Below are 21,240 nucleotides of genomic sequence, written 5' to 3'. Positions count from 1 at the left end.
TAACCTCAACAGACACGTGGCATCATCTCGCGGCAGTGTTTAGGCCCCAAGGACGATAAACAACCAGACAAAAAGGAGGTTGGATTTATCACTTGGGCCTCTGGCCAGCGAAAGTGTATACAGATAATTCTCAAAGAGAAATACACCCAAACATACTCCAGTGTGTTCAAAAAGGCGGCCCGTAGGGCCTAGCAACCTCTAAGACACACGGCGTAAGTCTCGTGGCCATTTCTAGGAGCACAAAAGATCCACCCTAGGTGCTAGGTGTCTCTTAGCTCAACAAGAGTAGAATCAGACTCAGGGAGGCAGATGTAGGTTAAACCAAACCTTAGTAAGGTTTCACTACCATAATCAACCTGAGGGGCCAGCCACTCAAAATACTCGGTAAACAGCACCTTGTTACTCTCATAGCGAGAGGAGTACATGACTGAACTCCATATGTTACACTGGAGGCCGAAGTAGGCCTGCCTTAGTAACACGTGGCATCAGCAAGTGGCTACCATAACCATACCACCCAAAGGCCATGTATTAGAAATTTCCAAGATGGTTAATAAATGAAAAACGCTACCATACATCGTGAACAGGCCTGTTAGTGCCTATCCATCAGCGATGGGGTGTGGCCGATGGTGGCATGGTTTCCCAGGCATCCTGCCAACAAGTCGACTAGAAAAAGGAGGCCTTAAGGGGCCTCCATTCCAGCGTCAAGTGGCGATCAGCCCGTTCACAGAATAAAAACACAAACTGTGCCAACATGTGAACTAAAAAGGAGGCCTGAAGGGAGGCCAATTCAATGACACGTGGCTTCAGCTCATGAATTTAAGGGAACCAAGCTACAGGGAACCAGCTCTAACCCAAATAGCTATGGGAAGCTAACTGCGACCTGCGCTAGGCTACACATTCCAACAGGCAATGTACCCTAAACATGTGACTGAAGGGAACCAAACAAAGCCAACATGGTCTAAGGGAGGCTACTACAAGCCTACTACCTCAAACAGACACGTGGCAGGGCCTGTGGCAGTGTAAGAATATGTGAGCAACTATGATCAGTTAAACAGCATTGTACAAACAACTGCTAACTAGAAGGAGGCCGAGTATCATAAGGCCTACAATCAGAGTTATATGCAATATAGCTGTTAACAAGATCACCAAAAAAGGGAGCTGAATAGATACCGACTTTCCTCAAAAAGTGGTTCTGACTACCCTGAGTATGCAATCCAACAGGTGATGCACTCAGTGACACCAATAAACCTCTTAGCTGAGGAATAGAAGTCACCATATACTCAAATAGAGGCCACTTTACAGCAAAAGGGCCTGCTATTATGAGAGCAGGTGCTAACCTGTGGCAGCATAAATCAGCTCACATACAAATGTAGGGCAAAAGTCTAGAACTCAAAGGAATCCAAACTTTGATAAACATGCTATTTTTGAAAGGAAAAACACTCTCTGTACAGATTCTCAAATCTGTTCTAAGCCCTAGAGGACGGGAGCTAAAAGCTAGCAACGTCAACTCAAACTTGATAAATACAAACATCAAGTGGTTCAGCAGAAAATCATTTCCTTAGCATGAAAGTTCTAGAAAGTGGGGCCTAGCATACACCTGCATGACTTATCTACGCGAAGATAAGGGCCTACCACCTGAGAAACAGCATCAGGGAGTCAAAACAGTCTACAACCTAGCTGTTAAACTCACAATTGCACCTACACAAGTAAGGGGATAATTGGGCATACGGACTAAACAACTCCCTTTAGGAGGAGGCCAGAACTAGGAACTACACATCCTGAAAGGATAGTAAATACATATGGGGTTAATCTCATACACCACACATCACCTAACTCTAGCCTGGCCGCTAAGCTATAGGCCTATTTACTACAACAGGCACCATAACAAAGCCTGATCTCCACTTCCGAATCTCATGATGAGAGAAATAATGTGAAGCTCAAAGCTAAAATGTCAGGTTAGGGTCGCCGTAGACACATAAACAGAAGTAATGAGTGCCAACCAGTGTTAATTTAACTCCAACCGTTGCCATATGTCAGTAAAATAATGCTAGTGGATGGGAACTTCTAATATAAGAGTAAATAAAACTTGCATAGACAAGCCTAAATTAAACCCTGCGGCTCGTGACGACACATTGATGTATTTATATAATTTTTACCTCTAATACACCACAGTGTCCAACTGTGTTCAGCATTCACTTAGTGAGGTCTGATCGCGCTCTGACACCGGCAGTGATGTCTAGCACTTGTTGAAGTATATGCGCAAGACATCACTGCCGTTGTCAGACCGCGATCAGACCTCACTAAGCGAATGATCCGCGACTTACTCCTAGGTGGAGGCGGCGCTCGAGCGGCGACTCTAGATTTCTGGCCCTGTCTTTGAGCCTTGGCTCGAAACGGGCCAGGACCTCCCGGCTGTCTGGGCCCAGGATCGGACCTGAGCGGAATGCAATTATTGTATGCTGCTGAGCACGCCTTCGCCTCCCTGTCTCAACAGAGCTGCAGAAAAGTTCAGGCTGCGAAACCAGGGCATCGAGGAGAGAGCCCTTCTCTTTCTCCCCGATGTCTGCCATGTTCAACCACAGATGCCTCTCTGTGGCCACCATGGTCTGCTTGGTGGCCCGGAGAGCGAGATTCGTGGTGCGGCGCAGCCCAGCCACCGCATCAGGGGACAAACCCTGCCCCTGATCCAGGTCCTTCAGCAGGTCAGCCTGGTAGGCTTGCAGGGGCCGGACCCACCAAGTGCAGATGTTTCATGGGAAAATGCTCACAACTCTCACAGACAGCGCTCTCAAGCACTGTCCATGCGTGTTCCTCTCCTAGACAGTGTACGCATAGGGTGTACGCATAGTCAGAAATCTCGGGCATGGATCCGCACACATCCTAAAACGTTTCTCCTTGTCCTCAGACATGTTAGAAGATGTACTCACAAGTAATGTGTAGTTATACATGATAGTGGCATTAGACACAGACAGTCCCGAAAGACGATGAGATAATGATTGCTTCCCCAGGCGCGCCTTTTATACTTCCGGGTCGTTGCCAACGCAGAGTAGAAGTTCCCTTTCGAAAGGGAACATGCAAATGATGCCATCCACTACAGGTGTATTTTCAAAGGCAAGGCTTCTTTTCTTCTTATGTAATCTCCAATAACTGCCCACAAGTGGAAAATCAGGGCTGAAATAATGTAGTTTAAACCTAGCATAAAAGTCCAATTAGGATACCTCTAGGTCACCATTAAGTATTTTCCATTAATTGTTCGAGTGTTTCATTAAGTTTTGTTTTGTGTTGCAACAGAGTCCTTAGTAACCATTTCACCCTAAAAAAAAAAAAAAAAAAAAAAAATGGACAAAAACAGTTCCCTTAAAGAATTAGTCCACTTTCAAATAAAATTTTCCTAATAATTTACTCACCCCCATGCAATGTTCCCTCTAATTTTTTACAGCACTGAGCAAATAAATATTTCTCTGAGCGCAAACTTTAAAACAGTGAGCAACTTGAGCAAAAATCTTCTGTGACCGTATAGTCTACACAAAAAGAACATTGCTAACATTAGACGCTATAGTTTGATAGATGACTTACTCCCTTATATTAACTGTTTAACAACAAGTCTTGTAAATAATAGTATAAAAAAGTACAATATTTTTGACCAGAAACAAACATTTATTAAACCATATACACAACAACATTGTAGTGTTTCATCAGTCCTTTCTTGACTGGCCCTGCAGGTCTGTAGAGAACCTCTCTCAAAACAGCATCTAAAAAACAGATACAACACAATAGTAAAAATAGTATCTAACTGTTTAACCTTGTTTAAGTATGCAGCTACACTCCCCTGTTTTTGCTTATTTCTGCTGATAGGTTCTAATACACCAAAATAGTAACCTAACCTTTAAACAAAATGTAAAGCTTTAGTCATCTTATTAATAACAACTTTATACATTATAATGATATGTTTAAGAGTTAGTAAAGTTATTTCAGTAAACAGTAAAAAATATTGTCCAAGTCAAACACATTAAATACATGTATTATTACTACATATGTATTTATTAATATTGCAGCCTAGGCCTACCTTAAAACTTTTCCCTTCTGTCCTTGTCCCCTTTCCAGTGGTTGTAGACCTTTGTCCAGATTTATAGGACCCTCTGCCTGTGTAGACTGGATTCTCATTAGCTGATCCAAGTGGGTGGTCTGAAGTCGGTTCCGGGAATTTGTCTTGATGCGATTCATCAAACCGAAACCGCATTGACAGTCCCACAAATGTCGATCAGCCGTACAAGCTCAGTGAGCTCCTCACTTTTTAGTGTCCAGGTTACCATCTCAGCAAATGTCTGTAGCGCTCCCATCTTTCGATTTTCTTTGATAGTGAACTTGAAATCCTTGGACTGTTGACAGATATGCTCGGTGGCAGTCTTGCCTGTTTGTTTTAGAAAAGCGTGAAACTTCTCTGTCAGTCTGGTTACATCTTCTGTACCATGATCAAAATCGAATGTTGAATCCAGTGTTTCCAGGCTAAAAGCAGACCATTCTTTAAGCTCACCTTCAGGAAATCGAGCATCAAGATGGTTTATGAACAAACAGAATAATGTCCGCTGTATTTGCCGCACTGTCACTTGTTTCCAACAGCTCATTCACTCGGTTGCTCCAATAAATATGCTGTCCGAGATACTGAGATTGAAGTTTTTCGATCTTAGCTCTGGCAAAGCAATGGGAATCAACGGTGCTCAGATTGCTTTGCTGCAAGGAGACGCAGAGCTGGGCTAGTTCTTCCAACACATCGCCAAGCACAGTGAGAGCAAATCGGACAGTTTTTTTAAACAGTATTTTGCAATTGGGTCATTGTTTTCAACTTCTTTTGTGCAGTACTCCGTTATAATAAACTAATTCCGCAAAAACGAATTTACAGCTTGGTAACGTGACAGCCAAAGAACCTCATTAAAAAGGCCTAAAAGACAGTGAATCCACTTCTAAAACATTTGCCAACTCATTGAATTTGCTTTTCTTCACAGAAGACCAATTAAATAGCGAATATACTGTCCTGAGAAGTGTTTCCACTTCCTTCATTAAAGACATGCCTTTACAAGCATCATCAATTCCCAAATCCTCTCTATGGGCAACAGTGTTGTTCTGTAAGGTGCGGTATTTGTTGTCTCAGTATTGCAGTGACTCCATTATGTTTACCTAACATGACAGATGCGCCGTCGGAGGTTAACATGACCATTTTCTGCAAATCAAGTCATGATCCATACAGAACTTTATTATTGCATCTGCAATATTCTGGGTGCTGCATCCTGCCAGCTGAATTATCCCGGCAAACAAAGTTTTGTAAGTGACTTGACTTTGTTCCCTAAACTTAAATGTAAACAACAAGCATTTTATGCACTGTAATGTCTGTGCTTTCGTCTACTATCAGTGTGTGAACATTGGCATTTCTCATGCTTTCCATAGTCTCAGCTTGTACAACTGCATTAATAGGTTGTTTGCACATGACGTCACTGCTGCATGCGAAATGCGGCTGGAGGGCAGAGACTGATTTTTCTATATAGGAATCCTATCAAAAATTTAAAATTTGTATGTTTTGCGTCATTTATGGTTGCTCAAATCGATCAAACCGAGAACCCACAAGGAGCTTTTATTGTTTACATAACTTATATAGTTTTTTAACTTTAAAAGTTGTCACCTTTTATGGCGTTTTGTGTCTGCTGATACTGAAATGAATATGGATACCTGCTTACCTTATTTGTTTTTGACTTGGTTAAATATTCACATTCTTCATGGTATCGTTTGCAGGAAAGAGAAGCTATTTTATCCCATTGAATGGTAATTTGATGTTTTCACTTCAGTTTTGTAGAATTCAGTTTACAATGTTGATCTGGTTACCATGAAAAGCATCACACGTTGCTGCTTCAGCCATCATATGGTAGAAAATGTCACTGCTTGCCCTCCACCGGAATTTCACGCATCACCAGATCCACGTGATTGCAAACAACCTATTGACTCCACAAATTCAAATGCGTAGTTTTTACTTCTCCAGCTGTCGGGACGGCCAACATATTTCGCCAGATGATTATGAATTTCTTGAACAGACAGCACTGATGCGTTCATTTGGATGACAAGAAGCACGTTATCAATCAATATTTTGATTTGGTCAGGGTTTGATTTGTTCTTATTAGTAAGAACAATACGTTTTTAATTCTCTTGACTCTCCGAGAAAACTCTCCTTTGATTTTAGCTTCAGAGCAAATTTTGCACACAATCCCATTAGCTTTGTAGCTAAATATTTCAGACAATTTGACTGATTTACAAGGACCATCACTTGTGTCCGTTTGAACTATTTCATTAAGCCATTCTTGTCTGAAAGTCAAACAAAGCTGGATTGGATGTTGTTGAGATAAAGTATCTTCTTTTTGTCTAGCCATGGCTGCTTAATGAGTGGATGTGCACCGAGTGCATGGTCTACAATTGTACTGCGCAGGACCTTCAATTAGTCTGCGCGGCCGAGCACGTGCGCAGCTTAGAGGAAACATTGCCCCCATCCAAGATCATCCAAGATGTTCATGTCTGTCTTTCTTCAGTCAAAAAGAATTTAAGGTTTTTGATGAAAACATTCCAGGATTTTTCTCCTTATAGTGGACTTCAATGGTCTCCAAATGGTTGAAGGTCAAAATTACAGTTTCAGTGAAGCTTCAAAGAGCTTTAAACGATACCAGACGAGGAATAAGGGTCTTATCTAGCAAAACGATCGGTCATTTTCTAAAAAAAAAAATACAAATGTATATGCTTTAGAAACACAAATGATCGCCTTGCATGTGCTTCCGCTGTCCATATTCTTCAAAAACGGAACGCAAGTAGAATAGGGAAGGCGTAGGACATACAGCGTAAGCTTTTTGAAGAAAATGGAAAGCGGAATGGTGGAAGCACTTGCAAGGCGATCATTTGTGTTTATAAAGCATACAAACATATAAATACAATTATATTTTTTTTAAGAAAATGACCGATCGTTTCACTAGATAAGACCCTTAGGCCATGTGTCAACCAAAGCGTTTTTTTCCAGCGGCTACCATACTTTTTTCAATTGTTTTCAATGGGAATGCTGCGTTTTTTAAACGCCAAGAGCGTAACGAGGTGCTGAGCGTCTTTTTCACGCTCAAGCGTTGAGAGCTCAGAGTTTTTTACTGGTCGCCTCGAATTGAAAAATGTTCAACTTTGAGCAAAACGCTGCGCTCATCACTGTCACTTTTTAGCCAGCCGTCCAATCAGAGCGGAGGAGGGGTGGGACAAATACAACACCGACCAACTGTCACAACATTCTTGCTGTACAAAGACATCAACAAACAGAGAACAAAACAAAATGGATGAAAAATTTATATTGCTGGTCTCCGAACATACATAGCAAGTATTTCACATTGTGTTGACATTTTTAGTCTGTAAAAAATTACCTGCAAAATCAGTTATAAGTAACAGTGCCGCGGATATTCCATATCATAGCAACAAACCGTCTCAACTGAAAAGAAAAAAAAAAAAAAAAAAACGCTGCGCAGCTGAAGCGCTCTCAACCACACACAGATAGGCGTTTTAAGCAGAGTGCCTAGCGTTTTCAGCTGGCTAAAAACGCTTTGGTGGACACTGCCTTATTCCTCATCTGGTATCGTTTAAAGCCCTTTGAAGCTGCACTGAAACTGTAATTTTGACCTTCAACTGTTTGGAGACCATTGATGTCCACTATAAGGAGAATAATCCTGGAATGTTTTCATCAAAAACCTTAATTTCTTTTCGACTGAAGAAAGAAAGACATAAAAATCTTGAGGGTGACATGAAATTATCAATCAGTAAATTATCAAGAAATTTTCATTCAGGAGTGAACTAATCCTTTAAATCATCTGCTGAACTGAAACAATGACACATTTCAAGTTAATAGAGGTGGGGGATGTATTGAGGTGCATTTTTATTGATCTAAATAATTTCTCTATTCTGTCAACAATGGAGTTTGAGATCTGTCGCCTCTGGCTTGCTTTGTTGGGAACACATAATAGTCAGTGATATTAATGATTTGACCCCACTGTAGTGAACAACAGACGTGATGGCACCAGAGCTTCACAACAGACATTCTTTTGTCCCACTTTGATTAATCAAAAGAATGTGATCGGACCCTCAACGACAAGTAAACGACTATTGTAATTAGGACTGCCAAAGGTGGAAGACAGGAAAGATGACATCAACGGCCCATTGATGATAGGCTAATCTCATCACGAGTCGCCTTTGTTCACCTTAGGCTTCCATGCCTGAGTTCAAGGTGCGAATGACCATGGTCTCCTAGGGCTGCCAAACCGGTTCTGGCTAGAGCACAGCAAGAACAAAGAAATGCTCAGAAAGGAAGACATTTTCTAAACATATTGGCTTGAAATCACCAAAAATGGACAGGAATACTGTAAGGAACATGTCCTATGTGTCCTTGTACTCATAGAATGAACATTCTATCCATCCAAAATAGTATGTGACATTAGTAATATTCAATACTATTTAGGGCGGATAGGGTGGATAGTATGCACATTGGGATGCAGGGTGAGTGTTGCTACGCTATAGTTCTGCTGTGATTTTTGTTTGAAACTATTTTCGCTGTTAAAATAGAACAAAAACAGTCAATGTTCCTTCTAAAATGTAAGTGACTTAATATTAACTATTTGTTAACTGAACTGTTGTATGAAATCACTCAGGTTAGAAGCAATGGTATCCATTTTATTTGTTCTCTGACAGAGCGAACATGCACTGCTCCTCTCAGCCACTCACTGAATAGCAGATGCAGAGAGAGAGGTGAAAGCAAGCAAAATATCGCGCTCGTGCGACAGTACCGGGGGGGTCTCGGAAGCTAGATCAGGTTAACTATTCGTGTGCTTTCTTGGAAAAAAGTCGCAAAAGAGGTCTGAAAAATCGCTAAGTTGGCAACACTGATGCAGCCTTCCCTCTCCCATGTCCCAGCCCGCCACTGTCCAAAACAGCGTTACGGCAATTTTGCACTGGCCGGAGGCAATTACCAAACTGGTTCCACATGTGTATCATACCAATGTACATATTTTGCGACAGCAAATCAAAGTTATTAATTATGAAGGCTATATTCAATATAAACTGGTAGTATTATTTTTCTTCAAAACTATCTAAAAAATGTAATGCCTGTATAAAATTTAATGCTTTTTAATGCCATTTAAGGCCTTAATTTTTGCAAAATCCGTTTAATGACTTATGTTTTTTAATGCCCCGCGGATACCCTGTACAAACTGAAAAAAAAAACAAAAAAAAAACAGATATAATACAGATGAACAAATGATAAAACTTGAATTGCTGAATATTAGATCCCTTTCTTCAAAAGCACTTTTGTAAATTATATGACCACAGATTATAAACTAGATGTGCTGTGTTTAACAGAAACCTGGCTAAAACCAGACAATTACATTACTTTAAATGAGTCCACCCCTCAAGATTACTGTTATAAACATGAGCCTCGTCTGAAAGGCAAAGGGGGAGGTGTTGCTGTAATTTATAGTAATGTCTTCAGTATTACTCAGAAGTCCAGTTTCAAATATAATTCCTTCGAAGTGATGGTGCTTCATGTAATGTTATGTAGTGTAAGTGACAAATCCCGTTTGACATTTGTGCTGGCTACTGTATACAGGCCACCTGGGCACCATACAGATTTTATCAAAGAATTTAATGATTTTCTATCGGAGTTAGTACTGGCTGCGGATAAAGTCCTAGTTGTTGGTGATTTTAATATCCATGTAGATAAAAAAAAAAAAAAATACACATTTGGATTGGCATTTACAGACGTTCTAAAATCTATTGGAGTTAGACAACATGTGTCAGGACCCACATACTTCAGATCTTATATTGTCACATGAAACCGATATTGATGGCACAGAAATTCTGCAGAAGAGAGCGATAACGTCGCAGATCATTATCTAATCTCATGTATAAATACATTAAGACAAGGCTGCAAAACCAACTCCCTGTAACAAATATGGCAAAACTATCATTTCTACCACTAAAAACTGCTTTATTAATAATCTTCCTGATCAGTTTCATCTCAGCATACCACTACTTAGAATACCAGACAGCTTAGAAGAACTCAAACTATGACTCTCTTTTCTCCAGCTCATTAGACACAGTTGCTCCTTTGCACTTAAAGGGGATTAAGGAAAATAGTCCAACACCGTGGTACAATGAGCACACTCGGGCCCTTAAGAGAGCAGCCAGAAAAATGAAGCGTAGCTGAAAGAAAACAAAACTAGAAGCTTTTTGCATTTCATGGAAAAAAAAAATAAAAAATGCAAAAAGGCATTTCTGTGCACAGAAATGCCTTAAAAACTGCTAGATCTGCTTATTTTTTCAAATCTCTTTGAAGGATTTGATACAGTGGTTAAATTAACAAGAAATAAAACTTAAACTTCTGGGGCCGTATTCACAAAACATTTTCTCTTATCTCCTAAATGGCAGTAAAAGTTCTTAGTTAAAGGTGCCGTAGAACGTCTTTTTAAAAGATGTAATATAAGTCTAAGGTGTCCCCTGAATGTGTCTGAAGTTTCAGCTCAAAATATCACATAGATTTTTTTTTAATTAATTTTTTAACTGCCTATTTTGGGGCATCATTAAATATGCGCCGATTCATGGTGCGGCCCCTTCTCGTGCTCCCCGCCCCCGGAGCTCGCGCTTGCCTTAAACAGCATAAACAAAGTTCACACAGCTAATACAGCTAATATAACCCTCAAAATGGATCTTTACAAAGTGTTCGTCATGCAGCATGTCTAATCGCGTAAGTACAGTATTTATTTGGATGTTTACATTTGATTTTGAATTGAGTCTGATAGTATGCTCCGTGGCTAAAGCTAACATTACACACTATTGGAGAGATTTATAAAGAATGAAGTTGTGTTTATGAATTATACAGACTGCAAGTGTTTAAAAAAATGAAAATAATGACAGTCTTGTCTCCATGAATACAGTAAGAAACGATGGTAACTTTAACCAGATTTAACAGTACATTAGCAACATGCTAACGAAACATTTAGACAATTTACAAATATCACTAAAAATATCATGATATCATGGATCATGTCAGTTATTATTGCTCCATCTGCCATTTTTCACTATTGTCCTTGCTTGCTTACCTAGTCTGATGATTCAGCTGTGCACATTAGGGCTGCACGATATATCGCATGAGATTGTCACACGCATTGCGTCAGTAAAGCCGGTTCCCTGATTACCGCTAAATCGCCATCACCTGCTTTCAAATGGAGCGGCATTTAATAGACAGAGCCGCAATATCGCGTTCATATCGCAGATGAATCGCCTTCGATAAGGAACGCGATATTGCGTGGCTTTTCAGTGATCTACGGCTCTTTCTATTAAATGCCGCTCTGTTTGAAAGCAGGTGATGGCGATTTAGCGGTAATCAGGGTACCGGCTTTACTGACAAAATGCGCGTGACAATCTCATGCGATATATCGTGCAGCCCTAGTGCACATCCAGACGTCCTGCCCTTGTGTAATGCCTTGAACATGAGCTGGCATATGCAAATATTGGGGAGTACATATTAATGATCCCAACTGTTACGTAACAGTCGGTGTTATGTTGAGATTTGCCTGTTCTTCAGAGGTCTTTTAAACAAATGAGATTTATATAAGGAGGAAACAACGGTGTTTGAGACTCACTGTATGTCATTTCCATGTACTGAACTCTTGTTATTTAACTATGCCAAGGTAAATTCAATTTATAATTCTAGGGCACCTTTAAGAGTTTTCTCTTAAAACCTATTCACAAAGCTGCTGAGACCAACTTTTACTAAGGAATAGAGAGAAGTCTTAAGCTAAGAGAAAGGGCAGGGTTGACCTCGTTGTTATGGACTATGACCACAATGATTGGCTGATGGGGAAGGAGTCTCTGTCAGCGATTTAATCATAGAAATATTGTAGATTGAGGTATCATGTTTCCATATCAAATTAAAACTTTTAGAATACAAATATTGCCATATTCAAATAAAGATTTTAAAATAAAAAGGTTTAAAATAAAAAAGCATCTTGAGAGATTGCAGAATTCAAGCGAAAAATTATGTTTTATAAACAAAGTTTGGGAAGAGCACATTCAAACGGTCTATCTAATCAGCTCCAGAGGAGGTATATATATATATATATATATATATATATATATATATATATATATATATATATATATATATATATATATATATATATATATGTGTGTATATTATATACACATATATATATGTATATGTACACACATATACATATATATACACACATATATACATATATATATATACACATATATATATATATATATATATATATATATATATATATATATATATATATATATATATATATATATATATATATACACACAGACGAGGACAGCAGACTCGCCTATAGTTACCCTGACAGTTTTCTGCATCCCTCTGCCACCCCGCTCCTCACTCTCGGCCAGGGTCCTGGGGATACAGGGAGAAATCTGGATTTGGGCTTACTTCCAAGCTCGGTGCCCTAGATCCCCCTGCAGCACGCCATATACGCCTATTATATATTTTTTTACTCTATTCAATCATTTGTAAATCTGAAATTGTGAAAACAACTGCCACGGATAATCGGACATTATTTATTTATTTATATAAGTTTTTTTGGGCCATTTTATCATAGATTCAAATCTATAAATCAAAATATATATTGCATTTATGAAGAAAAGGTTCAGCAAATTAGTCCTAAAATTAGGACTGACACACCCATTATTTTTAAGAGTTTCTCCTCGGCAAGTTAGGAGCTACTTTTAGCCTTAAGATGTTTTGTGAATACGGCCCCTGATGTTTCCAAACAGCATAGCAGCAATGACTTTATGAACTTCTTTACTTGCAAATTGATTAATATTAGAGAGAAAATTATAACCATGCAACTGTCTACTACAGCATTGTGTCAGACAGTCCCGGAGGAAAATTTTCATTCATTCATTGCTAGAGAATAGGAAGAACTGTCTAAACTTATTAAATCATCAAAATCAACAACATGTATGCTGGACCCTATACAGACTGAGCTATTGAAAGAGATGCTTCCAAAGGTCATAGATCCTCTTCTTAATATCATTAATTCATCATTGTCATTAGGAGATATACCGAAATTTTTTAAACTGTCTATTATTAAACCTCTTAATAAAAAAAAAAACACAACTTGATCCTAGAGAATTAATCAATTACAGGCCGATCTCGAATCTACCTTTTCTGTCTAAAATACTAGAAAAGGCAATATCGTCACAACCATGTTCCTTTTTAGAAAGAAATAGTATCTGGGAGGATTTCCAGTCAGGATTTAGACCATACCATAGTACTGAGACTGCTCACATTAGAGTTACAAACGATTTGCTCTTATCATCAGATAGTGGTTGTTATCTCTCTAGTAGTGTTACTGGATTTCAGTGCTGAATTTGACACTATCGACCACAACATTCTTTTGAATAGACTGATGTTGGTATTACTGGAATTGCATTGGCATGGTTCAAATCATCTTTATCTGACCGTTATCAGTTTGCAGCAGTAAATGAAGAGATTGTCATACCAAATCACAAGTTCAGTGTGGAGTACCGCAAGGTTCAGTACTAGGACCGTTGCTTTTCACTCTACCCTTGGGAGATATCATTAGTAAGCACAACGTTAGTTTTCACTGTTACACTGATGATACTCAGCTCTATATTTCTTCACACCCTGATGAAACTTACCAACTCACAAAATTAATGGAATGCATAGCTGATATAAACAATTGGATGAATAGTAATTTCCAACTACTAAATTCAGAAAAAACAGATTCTAATAATTGGACCAAAAATCTCTGCACATAATTACCTAGAATACTGTAACACTTGATGGTTGCTCTGTTAAGATCAGGAGGAGGACCTGCACCTAAACACAAGCACAACAAATCCCTGAAATGTCAGCTAGATTGTATCAACTAGACCATTCCCTGTCAAGGCATCATCGACACGATAGCCAGTGGCACAGATCCCCCACAAAACCATACTGGCGTGATGAATCCGATCTTTAAACTGATAGAACTGGATTAAAAATTTTGACTGTTCCGATCCCAGTCTGACTTCTGACCTGTAATGCTGCCTGAATCATAATCATGCACTGTTCATTGTTGGCCAGAGGACTGGCCCCCTGACTGAGGCTGGTTTCTCCAAAGGTTTTTTCCTCCATTTTTGTCACGTGATGGAGTTTGGGTTCGTTGCCACTGTTGCCTCTGGCTTGCTTAGTTAGAGACACTTGATATTCAACAAATGTATTGAAACCCACTGAACTGAGCTAGACAATGACATCAGTTTTCTCCTGAGCTGCTGTATAGATAAATTAACTAAATTAATAACTAATGATTTTTACAATGGAAATGAATCAATACTGAACTAAAACTGGACAATGACACTATTTTCTTCTATAGCTGCTGTACAGCTAAAATTATGTTCCCTCTATCACAGTGAAGCTACTTTGACACAATCTGCATTGTAAAAAGTGCTATATAAAAAAAGGCCTGACTTGAATGTCCTCACAGGGGCGATGTAAGTGTTCATGTGGACAGAGCAGTTATAGTAATATTTGGCTGTTGCCTTATTGCTAACAGGGAGAGGGAGGGATGCCTCTCTGGAAATATCCATGAATGATTTAAACAAGAACAACAGTCTGAAAACTATTCTAAGCATGTTGGACTCTGTGTTTCTGAAAGAAGAAAAAGATTGCAAATATGATACATACATGGAGTTTGATCGAACCATGAGAGAGCACGGAATCCCGATGGCTGATTTATATCATTGAGTTTGAAAGTAAACTTAACAATCTACGTCATTTCAGTATGATACTTCCAGATGCTGTATTGTCTTTTAAACTGCTAGACACAGCGGGCCTTAATGTTATGGACAGACAGTCTGCGCTAACTGCTTTCTCAAACATGAAATCTGCTCTGAAACTAATTTTACGTGAAAACCACGTTTGGAAGTCACAATGATGATTCTGCCTATTTCAGTGATTCCAGTATAAAAAAAATAAATAAATAAAAAGAGAGAACAAGTCACGTCCCCCAAAGACAATAAATATGGCAGGCAATCTAAATGTAGAGTACGTATCACTGGGCACTGTCAGAGTACGTATTACTGGGCAAAGGACTGCCCTCATAGAGGTGAACATGCCAAACTAACAGAAGACATAGAGCAGTGTAACATCACACTGTTTTCCAGTGATGCTTTGTCATGTGATACAGCCTGCACTAAAACCGTATGTGGAATGGTTTGACCATTACAGTATGTCAGTGGACTAAAAACAAAATTTAGCAAACAGATAGTGCAAGAGCCTTCAAGTTTGACGAATAATTAATCTTGAATATTAAAAATAATTTGAATATTTAATCAAATAAATGCAGGCTTGATGAGCATGAGACTTCTTTCAAAAACTCTGTCAGCAAGCTCACAGAAGTTTTTGTTTTGCTTTTTCCTCACAGATTTGAGAATCATAGTGACCAGATATTCACCCACATTGGACTGCATGCATACAATACTGAGATCACTGACTAGAAGCAGGATTTATTTATTTATTTATTTCCTCCAGTGCATAGAAACACCAACTGCCAGGTATGTGATGATCACATATATATTTGAACAGGATTTATTTCCAGGTATAACTGTGTACTCAAAATGTGTCTTTGACTTTCATTTATATAGTTAACTATATTCTAAATAAACTACAAACAAAAAATTATATTTCTTTTGTCATTGCATTCTTTCTTAGTTCACAGTCACATAGCTACCTGACTGAATGGCTCATTATGTGCCTCATTAGGGGCAGGGTCTTAATCTCCTCAGGTGTGGTTCACAGCATTATTCATGAAGACTCACGCCTACTAAACAAAAAGTGTCTTAGAAATTTAAAATCAATACATTGTTTTATGTGACCGAGTAGGCAGGATGATTTTACTTCATTTTGAAGCAAAAACTTAAGACTAAAATATACAGTTCTCAAAAGTCTTGTGAAAAAATGCTATTTCAGTGACTTTTTTTTTTTTTTTTTTTTTTTTTTTAAACATGCAAATACGTAATTTTCTCAAAAATACAAACATGTACATACTTGTTGCTCACATATTATTGTAGCCTAGTTTGTGCAGAATATAGTGTAATGAGACTTTTGTCCTTAATACGTTTATAAGCAACTGAAAAAAATACAAATATTAGGGCATGTCAAAACTACTCCAGGACCCCAATTCAGCCTCAGACACAAAGAGGGTTAACTCAACCAGGGGCCGGTTGCATAAACTGCTAAGGCTAGTTTTGCAAGTCAGTCATCCAATTTTTTTTCTTTAAGACTGTTCATAATTTTTTTAAGTCAGTTACATAAAAACATAAATTGATCTAATTTGATACTGGAAATTATGACTGATTACTGAACTGAATTATGACTGAACTAACTGCTAGTTGGTCATACTAGTTCTTAAGACACAATCTTAACATAATGGCTATGTTTATGAAGTGTTAGACTCAGATGTCATGGCCACGGATCGTTGGCTGAACGTCTGATGCATATGGCACACTTATCTGGAAACACTTCCGGAGTTTCGAAGTAGTCATCTGGTTGGTTGAATTCTACAGGATGTCTGGCAAACGTGTGTGTTGCGTTCTTTAATGGTTTGCCTGGAAACAAATGCCGTGACGCCAAACCTCCTCATAGAAGAAGAGCGCAGTCATGTTTACAACTGTGACAACCAGGATCAAATAAACACTGGATTTTCAAAGTATGTGAAGTTCACTGCTCCATTAATGCAGTAAACTTGCACAATGTTCTTGAATTAATAATTTATTAGATGCACGCCAGTCAGTTTGTAGGGACATCGACTTTCATTTTCACGCCCCTAAACCTGACGTAGAACAAAACTAACTGTGATTGGTTGTGTTACATGTCAGTCAAACATCTTCTTGGGAGGTCCTTGGCCAATGAAATCTGTGATAGACTCCAGACCTTCGGCCATCAGTCTGAAGGTCTGGCTACGCAAGACTAATGTTTATGCAACTGGCCCCAGCTGAGTCTTTAGCCATTTTCAAGAAATGCATATTTTTCGTCAACCCGTCGAGAAAAAAAAAAAAAAAGAAAAAAAAAAAACTGGTTATAGTAAGGAAGATAAAATCAATAATTACAGTTACTGATGAAACTATTATATCTATAATTTTTATTACCTGGAAAGAGCAGTTAAGCGCATATGAGAGTTTGTGTAACTCTTCCTCCACACGTTGGCAGATGGGGCAGTGATCACCATGTAGTGCGACACTATTCACCAGCAAGAAACTGAAAATAAAGAATACAGAGACAAACTTGCTATTTTTGTTCAAATTTGTTTTTAAGCAAGATTACAAATCTTGGTAGAGGAATTTAACAGAACACAATGCATAGTTTAGATATAATTGTCATGAACCAGATACTACTGATGACTCATCCTGCTAACTTTCTCAAGTCTCTTCAAACTGTTTTTCTCTGAGCGCGCTATACCAACATCAGCAAGCATCCACATGAACATGGCAAAATGAAAAAAAAACACCTTGGAAATGACAGGTATGTTGAACAGGAACTGTTTCAGGAATGGCACAAAGGTGTGTGACTGTTTTAAGTCTCTGTGTTTAGATCAATGTGCTCAATAATGTGCATTTTTTTGTGTTTTTTGTGCAATCAATTAAAAAGCCTTTAAAAAAATTGTTTTGAAGTAAAAATTCTAGCCTACAACAAACATTTTTCAAGTCTTGTGAACAAATATTCATCATGGGTTTTATGGCCTTATTTCAGTGACTTAAAATATATATATATTTTTCACAAACCACGCATAAACATAATTTTCTCAAACTACAAACTTTTACATACATACTGCTCACATATTTTAGCAGAGTTTGTGCTGAATACAGTGTAATCAGTGCTCTGACATAATAGCGGACTTTCAGCAGTTATTTCATCTATGGTTCGTAACATTTCTTACAGATTTCGAATACAAAAATCGGATACAGATAAGTTAGCACAGTACCAGTACATTTATTTGAATGCATTAATGAGAGCGTTTGCATGTATGAATTAGTCATACCATCTCTCTATTAATTGTGAAGCTGTGGGTTGTAAGCAGTTACTTCAAAAGTAGAAAAATAAACAAATTTAGAAATTTTAGAAAAATAATTTTCTAAGCTACTTTAGAGATAAATCACAGGACAGCATTGACAACGGGTTTCTGAGCTCCTCTCTGTGTACACAATCTTCACATGATGTGCAGCTACTGTCTGTATGAGTGTTCATGTGCCACAATTCATCAGGGCAGTAGCTCAATATAATGATACACATCCGATGGTCTAAAACTGTTGTCAGCCAGATCCGGGCCATATCCAGATAAGCTGTAGGGCCTGTGCCTAAACACGAAGTCCAACACATCCCTGCAGTGTCTGCAGAGATTGTGATGAATCCACTCTTCAACCAGATGGAACTGGATTAAATGTTTTGAATGTTCCGATCCCAATCTGACTTCTGACCTGTAAGGCTGCCTGAAATATAAATTGCATTATTCATTTGTTGGCCAAAGGACAACCCCCCTTAACTTGAATATGTCAAGATATGCCAAATATGTCAGCAGTACAAGCCTCATATAACCAAGCTGACAGGTCATTTGCAATCCACTCTAGTTGAAGAGCCTGGTTACATGCTTGGTATTGACTCAATGGGGACATTCAGGGGTGGTTCAGTGTTAATGCTTCGTTTTTTTTTTTAAAAAAAACGTATTTTTCATATATTTTACCTTTATTCTACACAGCTGTTTCCACTGTCATTTAAACGGCTCATTTGACTTCCTGGTTTGATGAAGCCACTCCCTACAAAATATGCAATGGGCTCCGATTAGTTAGCTGGACCAGTGTATTGTGATTCACTGAAGCGTCCGGAAACACCACGGCCTTTACCATTAGTTGTTACGTGTGCTTCAGGGGAAATGTAAATAATGGCGTCTATATTGCTGTATCAAATTGAGCCCAAATCAGACCCAGATGAAGAAGGTCAAGCAGAACTCAAAGGTCAAAGCAGAAGCTTGTTGTAGTCCAAACTGGTCATTTTTGTAGGCAATTAAACTGCCATAACCTTAAAACACAATATCTCTGTTTGCATTGAACTTTCAGTGCTGTAACTTTGCAGATACTGTTTATGCTCAAGCAGCAACATTACACACTAACTAAAGTTAAAAAAGTGAAATCGCAATGAACCACCCCTTTAAACAGTATGATTATCTGTTGGTCATTGTGGACTACTGCAGTAAGTGGGTTGAACTACTCTCAATAAGAACAGCAAAAGCCCCTCTAATAGCTGAGATCCTCATAAGAGAAATCTTTACTTGCTGGGGAACATCTGCTTACTTGGTTTCTGACCGTGGTTCTCAATTTACTTCCCAACTGATAAACATCACCTGTAAAAGATGGGGAGTGACCCAGGAACTTACCATGTCACATCATCCACAGACTAACTTCACCGAAAGAATCAACAAAACTCTCAAGACCATGATCACCACATTTGTCAAGAAGAATCATAGGCACTGGGACAGATGGATCTCCAAGTTCTGTTTTTCAATTAACTTTTCATGGCAGGAAAGCACAGTCTACACTCCAGCTGAGATTCCAATCAGACATAAGCTCAAGGGTCCTTTGGAGCATCTGGCACAACAACCTCCCAAACCGGACAAAGAAGCTTATGATGTCATTGAATGCACACAAGCTCTCCTGGAAAGAGTTAGAGAAAATGTACGGGCTCAAACACGTCAATAGAAGTACTACAACCATCGAAGGAGACATGAGTTCTTTCAACCAGGGGATTTAGTGTGGTTACAATCTCAATCTCGTGCTGACAATGCATTTATGGTCAAGTTAGCTGCTAAGTGGAAAGGTCCAGCAAAGATTAAAAAGCAGCTCAACAAAGTAAACTATGTAGTTGCAATTGTAGACCATCCTGATCAATGTGATACTTACCATGTCGAAAAATGACGGCTAACAGTTAGGCACAACTCACTAGGGGGAGTTTAGGAGGGTAACCATGCTAGCTCATCCATTTATAGGAGAGTGAGTAAGATTGTAGCCATGTGCTGTAGCAGGGCTGGGAGCTCATCTCTGTTCAAGCCGTTGTATGGGCCCTATTCTTAAGAACATTGTTCTTTCAGTTCAATGTAAGTGATTTTTTTGGTTTTGTTGGTTGGGTTGTGTATATATGTATATGGAATGTTTCATGTTTGGTCTGATTATCATTTAATTTTGTTTGTATACAAAGGGTTTTCTTTTGTGGGTGCATGGGCTGTACCAATCATCAACCATGAGTAGTATTGAAAAGAGTAAAGACTATTTCATCCTGAATACTCATTTGGACTGATTTATTCTTGTGATGTTCCTTGATGCTTGTTCTGGAATAAGGACTGGATTCTTAATATGGACATTAACCTCAGTGTGTTTCATCATCAATGTACATCTGTGATCTTTTTGTATTCTCTACCCCTATAAGAAGTGTGTTGTAAGGTAGTGTGGTCTTATGTCTATATGGGGTTATGTTCAATGATGTATTTTTTCCAATGAATGTTTTTTATATTGTAATGGGGTTAAACACTTTGAAATACAGTTGATGGATAACCCCCCCTCATATTTTGTGTGACTCTGGTTGTTTTATTTTAGCCAGTGTTACAGTGTCTGAAGGGCAATAACACAGCTGAACAGGCACTGACAGAGGTGAACAGACACAATGTTTGCAACAATCATAATTCCATGTGTGTTCTCAGGCCACAACAAGCCAGCCGCCAACGCCCAAACTTCAGCTCTGGTCGTATCATGGGGAAACAGCAAACAACAGTGCAGAGACTGGACTGAATGAGCTCTTTGTCATGAATAAATGCAGAAAAGTGTTCAGAAACTGATGAAGTCAGCTCGTTCGTCCAGCCCCGACTGGAGCCCTGGCAGACCTTGCATGATTAAATGTGATGAGATTTCTTGTTGAGGTGAAAAGCTATCTTGTGATATTGCCATGATGGAGTGTGAGGGTGAAATTAGGATAGAATATGCCAATGCCTATGCGCAATTGCGAAATTGAAAGCAAAAGTAAAACGCAAGTGTGCATTCAATGATTTCAACACTCTGCATTTTGAAAGTGCCTCCCTGATGCATGCAGATATC

General features: G+C 38.8%; 1 protein-coding gene across 3 annotated transcripts in view; it reads right to left on the bottom strand.

The window, feature by feature from the left end:
- Window positions 1-21,240, bottom strand: part of mppe1 (metallophosphoesterase 1) — a 152,009-nt gene that overhangs the window by 103,787 nt on the left and 26,982 nt on the right. For all 3 annotated transcript variants that reach the window (XM_048175133.1, XM_048175132.1, XM_048175134.1), the window contains exon 5: window positions 17,254-17,362. In XM_048175133.1, coding sequence (XP_048031090.1) covers window positions 17,254-17,362 — 109 coding nt within the window. The remainder of the gene's footprint in view (window positions 1-17,253; window positions 17,363-21,240) is intronic.

Source organism: Megalobrama amblycephala, linkage group LG22, assembly GCF_018812025.1.
Source record: "Megalobrama amblycephala isolate DHTTF-2021 linkage group LG22, ASM1881202v1, whole genome shotgun sequence".
In the NCBI taxonomy this organism is placed as follows: Eukaryota; Metazoa; Chordata; class Actinopteri; order Cypriniformes; family Xenocyprididae; genus Megalobrama; species Megalobrama amblycephala.
This window is presented reverse-complemented; position numbering and strand designations above follow the sequence as displayed.